General features: G+C 33.9%; 1 protein-coding gene across 2 annotated transcripts in view; it reads left to right on the top strand.

Annotated features, from left to right (window-relative positions):
* The window catches only part of LOC110036432 (sorting nexin 2A-like), a 49,740-nt gene extending 40,309 nt beyond the window's left edge, over window positions 1-9,431 (top strand). Inside the window, exon 6 of one of the 2 annotated variants that reach the window (XR_002295229.1) lies at window positions 9,167-9,239. Coding sequence is in view for 1 of the 2 variants with exons in the window: in XM_020740874.1 (XP_020596533.1) it covers window positions 9,167-9,247 (81 nt within the window). In the remaining variant the exon portion in view is untranslated. Of the gene's footprint in view, window positions 1-9,166 lie in introns of both variants that reach the window. The other variant, XM_020740874.1, reaches the window with a different exon arrangement.
* Window positions 9,432-9,889: the final 458 nt, after the last annotated feature.

The following is a 9,889-nucleotide window of genomic DNA, read 5'->3' as shown; positions in this document are numbered from 1 at the left end:
CCCACAGATAATTCAAGGTTCACTGTTAGGATTACAGGTAAGAAACATATTCCAAAGCTTCCTCCTGGCTTGTACCAGCATAAATAACAGATAAAAGAAAAGAATCATTATTAATATGAAAACGAACATGCAACATCTGATTGTGATTAATAAGAATATCAATCTTCAAAAAATCTTTCCAAAACAGCCAAATCTTGTTATTAAGAATGGTTAACGAATTGAAAGTCCCAAATTTCCTCATAAATTTATCATTGTTCTTAGCATCAACCAACGACTCTAAGATACCAAAAATCTGTAACTTATAAGTACGAATCAATTGTTTTAATCTCAAAGAGGCACAAGATTTAGCTATGCCTCTAATATTTCATATAAGAGCACTAAACATCATCAAGTATAGCTTTTCCTCTAGTAAGCCTAGAGGAAGAAACCCCATCGTCAGAATCCTTACCCAATTGTAAATTGCAAAGAGTCTCAGGGTTAACATAACTAAGTTATCTGTTTCCTTTTAATTTCTTTTTTCTAGAAGATCTTTGAATTAACCAATCTTCCTCAAGTTCCAACCTAGTCAGAATTAGAGATTCATCAAAAATCGAATCTTTAACAATGTCTCTCAAATTATCCCATGAAGTAATTCCTCATTAGCTACTACAGAAGATTGCACTTCCTTACCAATAGCAATAACCTGTGTAGAAACAGATTCCATCTGATTAGCTACAGGAACTGTATTATTCGTATCCTCAAGAATAAGAGGAGTAGAATCATTAAGTGGAGGGTTAATAAGACCCATATCCTTATCCAGAATTTGTTCATTAGAACTATCTTTGCTATGAATCTTAGAAGTATCATTAAGAAGCCACTTCTTTATCCTATCATCACCGTTTTTCTTACTCAACTTCAATTCAGGATGAGCAATAAAACAAGAAGCAAGATTATGACCAAACATTTTGCACTTGGTACAATAATGTGGCACAAGGTCTATCTCAGCTGATTGCCAATATCCAGAATTCTCTTCTCCAATCCAAACAAAGTCTGGAAAATGAACTGTAATATCTCTTTCAAGAAGAATCTGGGCCAATGACGGTATGGTACAGTGAAGAGTAGCACTGTCCATTTTTAAAGGGTGACAAAAAATGGAGCCTAACGAATACAAAATTTGAGTGTTAAATAAATGAAGCTTAAGCCCTGGAAACCTAATTCATACCGGAATAATAGGAGGCTCTTCTGAAGGATTGAAAGCCGGTGTCCATTTAAGAAATTTCATATAACATCTATTAATCGAAAGAAATTTCCTCGAAAATAAAGCAGTATAATCTTCTTCTTGTTGTAATTTGATCATCAAATTTCGCCCATCAATTAATCCCAAACTCCATTTACCAACTAGTTTTAACTCAGAAAAAACTTGCGAATTACCTCCAGATCAGGATGAGCAAAGGAAAATTTACCAACCAGAGTAAATTTCATCGGTTCAACAAGTCGATTAGTATCCTATGCTTGAATTATAATCGCTGGTTTACCATTCTTTCTCGACGCCTTCTTTAGAAGCTCATTTGAATCACTTTCCTCAAGATCCTTGGAAGAAGCAGGAAATAACACATTCGGTAAATCATTAGCATTGCCTGAAACAATATCCCTATACGAAGGAACGAACACTCGATTAGGAGAAGCCATCAGCGAAAACGGATAGAGAAAATCTGAAGAACGCCAGTAAACCCCCTCAATCTAAGTCGAAAAACGCCCGTCACTTAGTTTCTCCAAGATTCGCTTCAAGGATCCATCGGAAAATTCATAATTGTTTGCAACATTTAAATGGAAAAAATATTTAAATTGGAAAATAAGAAGAATTGATAACATTAATTAAGTTAAGGTTTTCTATTTAAGTTGTACTAGTGACTTTAAATTGGGGATGTTAAAAATAAACAGTACATTTGGAATATCTCAATATATATGTAACAATAAATTATTTAAATAGTTAAAATAAATCAAGAGCAAGAATGTTACTATATAGTGAAATTAATTTATAATTTAACAAAAATGAACAAGAAATGTTACATTTGAATGTTGGTAGTTTTATTAAAGAAGAGGTGATATAACATAAAGATAAAGGAATTTTTGAGTTTAAAGTGAGTAATTATATTTTGAAGTTATTGTAATATTTCTTACTTTCAATGTTATTCTTGTTTTCTTTTTTTCACTTTTTTGCTTATATCAATGAAAGTAAATTACAACCGACTATTTATATTGATAACATAAGATATGCATGTAAGTATTTCTACATAAATAGTGGCACAATAGTTTTATTTTTCATAGAATGTCATTATTTTATTACATGACTTTTAGCTTATGTTGGATAACATATATTCACCCATAGATCTATAATAAATGTTTCATATTGCATGTTATAAAGAATGAAAATAGTATATATATGAATTTTTGTATGTGCATGATAAGAAAAGAGTACATCTCTTTATAGTAATGACTGAAGATGCTAATATACTCTCACACGTAGATGTTTTGCTATCACCTCAGATAATCATGTAAATTAGATCATGAACTGCTGTGTTGTTAGGAGAATATTGGCCAGGGGTGAGTAGGTACCTTTCTATCTCAGATTATAGTAAACTTGATTTACACCCTACTATGCCGATGGGGTATGCATAAGCCAGTGGTGTTAGGTTATGTTTAAATAGTACTCCTCGGGTGGATATATAAAATAAGAGTAAGATGTGCTTTAAAATTAAAATATTAAAATTTGAAATTTGAAAAAATGATAATGCATGTAGAATTCTAAACGTCATGAATATATGATTTAAATTATAATATGATTTTCTTATACATATTGCAAAAAAGCCAATATACATATTGTAATTTTATGTTTGGGGTACTGTAATTTAAAAAGTTAATTGTTCAACTGAGTTATCTTAAACAACTCATTATGTTATTTCAATAATTTTTCAGGTTTAAACTTTTAAATAGAAGACAAGTACTAGAGAATCTGTACAGAAAGTGAGGTTAGCAATTGGAAAATTAAACTTATTTTTTGTTAATTAAATTACTTTTTTAGCTGGTATTTCAATTTATATTTGGATTGTAAATGATCAGCGATAGAAAATAAAAATAGAAAGTTTTAGTTTCACTGTCCAATCGTCCGTTTCTGCTATAGAAATTCCAAGCTTTTTGGCTCGGTCATGACATTAATGTCAAAATAAGATTTTAAAAAGGTAAATGTGAAGCTGTCAAAAGTCATACAAAGCTACAATCACTAAATATAATGCTATCCCACTCCCTGTTGAACATAAAAATTTCTTTCAAGTCTCTATGATCATAATTCATGCTTTCAAAATTGTCCCCCTCTATTATCACTTAAGCGGTTCTTTGTTAGATTTATTATTTTAGTTAATTTCTCTCTCCATTATCCTCTATCATATGAACGTTTCACAAATTTTCTTATTATCTTCAATCTCACGTATCTTTTTCTTCCTTAATCAATAGAAATAATAAGAATATTAATTAAATTTTAAGGAAATGGCTATTTTAATTATTCTAATCTTTATTACATTAAAATTTTTACTAACCTTTTAAGTTTTTTTTTTGTTTATTTATGTTGCTTTTGTTCTTTCATCTGCTAAAAAAGTTAACATTGAGATATTCCTCCTATAATTGTAATTTATAATTTCATTTTTGTCCTTCATAAAGCATTCTTGATGATACATCATACTAACTAATGGATCTTTATTATTCTCATAAGCTACCTTTTTGAAATGTCAATCTTTGTTCTTTGATTGTTCATATTTTAAACCAATAAGTTCATCTTTAAGATATTCAAGTGATTTCTTCTTATAATATAAACTTTGTTATAAGTACACTCTAGTAACAAGCATTTAAGGCCTGATATTTTTATTGCAAATTTTTGTAATTCGAAGGTGTCAACTCTGTAAAGGCTTGTAGTTGGCGGCTGCTATAGCGATAATTGGCAACAAAGGCTTTAGTTGGAGGATGCCATAATAGTAGTTGACCATAAAGATGGTAGTTGTTGTCCTTAACAGCGGAATTAGTCACAAAAGCTGTAGTTGAAAGTTGTAGTAGTTAATCACATAGGCCTTAGTTGGTATTTGTAATATTATCAATTGAACACAAAAACCTTAGTTGATACTTGTAGTAGTTGTTAACCATATAAGTCGTAGTGGTTGGTAACAACTAGCTACATAGGTCGCAGTTGATCACATAAGCCACAGTCGGTAGCTGGTAGCTGCAATAACATTAATTAACCAAAAATGTCGAAGTTGGTAGCTGCAATAGCAGTTAACCTCATAGGCCTTATTTGGTCACATAGGTCATGGTTGGTAACTGTAGTAGCAGTTAACTATATAGGCCTTGGTTGCAAATGCTGTAGTTGGTAGCTACATTAGCAGTTAACCACATATGCTGTAGTTGGTCACATAAGTCGTGGTTGGTAGCTGTAATAGCAATTAACTATAAAGGTCGTAGTTGATCATATAGGTCGTATTTGGTGGCTGCAATAGCATCAATTGACCACAAAAATAGAAGTTGGTAGCTGCAATAACAATCAACCATATATGCTGTAGATGGTCACATAAGTCGTGGTTTATGGCTGCAATAACATTAGTTAACCATTGAGGTCATAGTTAGTAGTTTCAATAACCGTTAACCACAGACCGTAATTAGTCACATAGATCATAGTTGGTCACATATGCCATGGTTGATTACTGGAGTAGTTACCTACATAGACTGTAGTGGGACGTCACAGAAGTAAATAACCGCATCGGTCGTAGTTGGTGCTACACCGGTTAGTGGCTACAACTATTTTCTCGGATTTATTATTTTACACCAGAGCAACACTTTTAGGTATAAATTCAAAAGTTCAATGAGTTATCGTATTCTGAATATGTCGTTCATAAGCAGTTGTTGCCATGGCTCATCTTCGGATCTCAATACAACATTATTCTTCACACATTGTTCAAGATTTTTTGTTACACTGCATTCGTGATACTTTGTTACACCAGATTCATCATATTTTGTATGCAAAAAGAGTTCGCCAACTGCTATGAGCAGTGGGCGGCTAACGACGGTTGACATGTGGTGGTCGACGTTGGCGTCTATGAAAGTCCTAGTCTTTGGTCCAAACGTCACTAGAAATGACTCCACACTCTCCCCGTTAAGTGTAGAGAAGAGGTCTATTTATAGGCTACAAGGGAAGGGGCATTTTGTCCTTTTGACAAATATCTTCGCCAACCATGCGATTCAACGGCTCATATTGATCCCTCTTGATAATAAAGATTTTTTTGATGATTTGGCGGTCTTAATGACTTTAGAATTAAGAGAGCTTAGGCTCCTTGGATTCTTATTGTCAAGATGCTTGATTTGACTATAAGTATATTAAATTTGAAGTTCATTTGCTCATTCAATTAATAATTTGAAGCCTCCAAATGAGCTTATTGACTTGTTATGAGAGTTGATTAGATTTAGATTGGATCAATTTTGGTATCATTGAGTTTGTTTTGTCGAGACGATTACTTTGATTATAAATTTTCTAAAATCGAAACCCTTGATTATCTTTAATTGAAACTGAAATTTTTCTTGTTCAAAAAATTATCTCAAGCTTTATGTCAAATGCTAAAATTTATTGATGCATCAGTTGTCCCTTTTTTCAGACATTATTTTCTGTCTCGTTTGAAAATAAATATTCCCAAAATTTGTATTTTGAGGTGTTTGGCTATTTTGTGGAGTTCAGATCATATTGTCAGAAATATTGGTGATCGGGAAGTTATGGCCTAAAGATATTTGTGGTGGCCAGACAATGTTATTTCCGTGGTGATAGTGGTCGTGGAGCAGTAAGCTTCTGGTTGAGCGATCATGTTTGCACGGGGTTATGTGTGTTCATAAAGCAAAATAGCATAATTATGCATTAAGAATGCAATAAGATTAAAAAACGAGTCAAGTTCAATCGGGGATGCAGTGGTGCATTTGGAAATGAGTTGGTACGCATGCGGGTGCAATCAGAGGTGTGCAGGAGCAACTTTTCATGACTGTAGTGAATGTTGCTCCCCACATCGATGAATACTTTAAAAATTATCTCTTAGTGACTTTTATTTTGATGCATCCCAAAAAAGTGAGCAGAGTCTTTGACAATTCTATTTGTGAAAAATTACTCCACAAATAATTTAGCAAGCTTCACAGAGGTATGAATGATTCCTACTAGGAGTGAATAGAAACAAGCATGTGCTTGGCCTTTAAGAGTAGTAGAGAAAACTTGTCAAAAGAGCATATCAAAAGCTCGTGTATGATATTTCCATAATTATTAATGCTTAGAAGATGAAACTCCATTGGAATAGGCCGTTGAAGAATGATCTCAGCCAACGGAGAAAACTTTAGAATTACATAGAGAAGAAAAATAACTTCCATCCCTTTGATGAAATTCTTCTTGCACTAGACGTCGTAACTAGTCACAGATTACATGTGGTCAAGCTAAGTTCTCCACACCTATTGGAGGTTTGTTGTTAGGCTTGGCTACAAATGATATACGTGTAGAGCTAGTGTCCAGGAAGCTGACTTCCTATTGAGGAACTTTAGCGTATGAAGGAGGTGATAATTGTGTACCTCTAATTAATGCATTTGATGTAGTTGTGTCCCTTCGGTATGCGCTATTATCAGTTGTCGCACATACGTAAGTTAGAGGATCTCATTTTGAGGCTCTTCCATTCTCTACACATGATCATAAAGAGATGTAAATGTGATTTCTTTGCCAGCTAGGTGATATATATAATTGAGAAACAGAGTAGAGGCTTAGCATCTCAGACTTCAAGACTGTGCCAAATGGGCTTAGCGTCTCAGACGTCATGAATGTGCCAAATGGAACTTCGTTTCCTATAGATAGAGCTAAATTATTGCATGCTGGAAGATTTGCGGGAGTATAGTGATAATTTAACGCTTTAGTGTTGTATGAAGATCCAATATAAATAACTTAAAATTAGTGGGATGAGACACTAGGATTTTTACGTGGAAAAATCCTATAAAGGAACAAAGATCCTGAGGCCGATTTCCGTCAAAGTGATCCACTATATGATTATAATAAGTTCATAGGTACATTTTTCTCTTGAATTAGAGAAGATGTAATTATAAAGCTGATAATCATGAACATACAATAGTAATTCAACAATAATAGCTATTTTTGGTCTAAAACATAGGTAGTTCTCGGCTCTAATAGCAATGGTTCGCTGCAAAAGCCATATTCGATTTTTGCAATACGACAATAGGCCATAGAGGTCGTAGTTGGAAGATGCAATAGTAGTAGTTGGTCATAAATGCGTAGTAGGTGTTCGTAATAGCGTCAGTTGGCCATAGATGTAATAGAAAAGTTGTAATAATAGTTGGCCAAATATGTTGTAAATGGTAGTTGCAATATATCAATTAGTCACAAAAGGTGTAGTTAATGGCTGCAGTGAAAATTACCTATATAGGCCATAGTTGGTCACAGAAACCCGTAGTTGGTAACTGCAATAACGTTAGTTGCCCATGGAGGTCGTAGTTCGTAACAGCAATAGCAGTTAATCACATATGTCCTGGTTGGTCACATAGGCTGTTGTTGGTAGTTGCAGTAACATTTAGTTACGTAGGCCGTAGTTGGTCAAATAGACCGTGGCTGGTAGCTGCGGTAGTAGTTAGTTATATAGGCCCTAGTTGTTAGTTGTAATAACATCAATTAGTTACATATGTCGTAGTCGGTAGCTGCAATAAAAATTAGTTACATGGGCCATAATTGGTCACATAGATCGTGATTAATAACTACAGTAGTATCAGTTTGCCATAAAAGTCGTTATTGGTAGCTGCAATAACATTAAACCACAGTCCATAGTTTGTCAGATAGAACATGGTTGGTAACAGCAGTAGCAGTTAGCTACATTGGTCCTGAGAAGCTACAATAGTAACTGATCACATATGCTGTAGTAGATGACTGCAACTCTTTTTTCAGGTTTGTTATTTTACGCTAGAGACAGTACTTGTCAGTATACTACACATGAAAAACTTCATGAGTTCAGATAATGTCGTCGTATTCTAAATATGACGATCATATGCTGTTGCTGCCAGGAGTCATCATCGGATCTTCAACACAATGTTATTTGTCACACCGCATTCATGATATTTCGTTATACTATATTCGAGATACTTTGTTACATCATATTTAGGATATTTCGTAAGTAAATAGATTCGCCAATGGTGGCTAGCAGAGGGTGGCCGACGGTGGCTGATGGCGATCGGTGGATAGTGTTCAGCAGCTGCTGAGGTTGAAAATTATAGGCAGTTCTTCTGTCCAGAGCATCATTGAAATTTGACTCCCCCCCTCAAGTGAAGAGAGGCAGTCTTTTCATAGGCTCTAAAGGAGGGGCGTTTTGGTCATTTGGCAAATAACTTTCCCAACTATCTGATCAGACGGCTTATATTGATCCCTCTTGATCAAAGGTATTTTTTTTTCTGTTTTAAGGACATTAATGATCTCAGAATTAAGGGAGCTTAGACTCTTATCGAGACGGTCAGTTTAACTATAAGTTTGTCAATTTTGGAGTTCATTTGCTTATTCAATTAATGATTTGAAGCTTCCAAATTGGTTTTAATAGCTTCATTTGCGCCCGTTTAAATTCAAATTAGATTAATTTTGGTATCAGTGGGTTCATCTTGTCGAGATGATCAGTTTGACTATGTTCTTTGCTAAAATCGGAGCTTTGTATGATCTTTAATTTCAATCGGAATATTTCTTGTTCAAAAAATTGTCTTGAGATTCATGCTAAATGATAAAATTTCTTGATGATTCATCATAAATGTGAATGTAAAATTATAGGTGTTAGATATGTAAAAACATATGAATTATATTTAAGAAGTTTACATACATACCACTTGATTCCTATATATTTACATATGGAATACCTAAACTGCATTTTTTACAAGTATGCCGCCTTTCTTGTACATGAGAAGGTGTATTTCACTTTTTAAAATTTAAAATAGTGATGTTTTTAATATGATATGAAAGATTTGGGTGGTGTAAATGTAAAAAACAAAGTCTAGGTGTTAAGATATGCAAATACATAGGAATTGGGCGTTAGGTATGTATGCGCCCCTTCTAAATAAGCTGCTGATACATGTTTTTGCGGAGCAGGCTGGATATGCAGAGAAGATTGCGGGGATATGGACACAAGTAGCAGGAGAAACAGATAGATATGCTAATGGAGCAGATTAAGCTCGTTTCAGCTGTTAACTTGGAGAGGTTTTATCCCTTCTCTCCAATCTCCCATGTACACTTGTAAGTTTGTAGCACCTAACAACGAATCTGTATCACTTGAAATTCTATGCCAGATGTTTATTTGTATTGTTCTGAATAAAAGTCACTCCAAGCTTTTAGTGAGATGTTATGGTTTCATTCATTTTCTCACTTTGTTTCAGTGAAAAATTTGGGTACTTTTTGTGAAGTAGATTTTGTTTCAGTATATATCTGTATGTTAAATATCTAATTGTTTTATGATCATTTGGTTTATTGCTTAGTCTCTTGTTAATAAGGATTTAATTAGTCAAATTTGGAAAGTGGACTATGCGATTAATTCTTACGTCAAATATTACATCAGTACTACGCACGTAAAAATAACGTGCGTAGCCAATCAAAACACGCCACGACATCTCGCGCGGTAGAGCAAAAAAAACGGCGCAGTAACACGGGGAATATTCTCTCCTGCGTTATTCATGTGTTATTGCGTGTTATTCATGTGTTATTGCGTGTTATTCATGTGTTATTGCGTGTTATTCATGTGTTATTGCGTGTTATTCATGTGTTATTGATCAAAAAAAAATAACCCAATAACTCATTTGAATAACACGGGAAATATTC

This window comes from Phalaenopsis equestris, unplaced genomic scaffold, assembly GCF_001263595.1.
Source record: "Phalaenopsis equestris unplaced genomic scaffold, ASM126359v1 Scaffold206422, whole genome shotgun sequence".
Taxonomy (NCBI): Eukaryota; Viridiplantae; Streptophyta; class Magnoliopsida; order Asparagales; family Orchidaceae; genus Phalaenopsis; species Phalaenopsis equestris.
The sequence above is the reverse complement of the archived record's forward strand: the minus strand, read 5'-3'. Positions and strand labels throughout refer to the sequence as shown.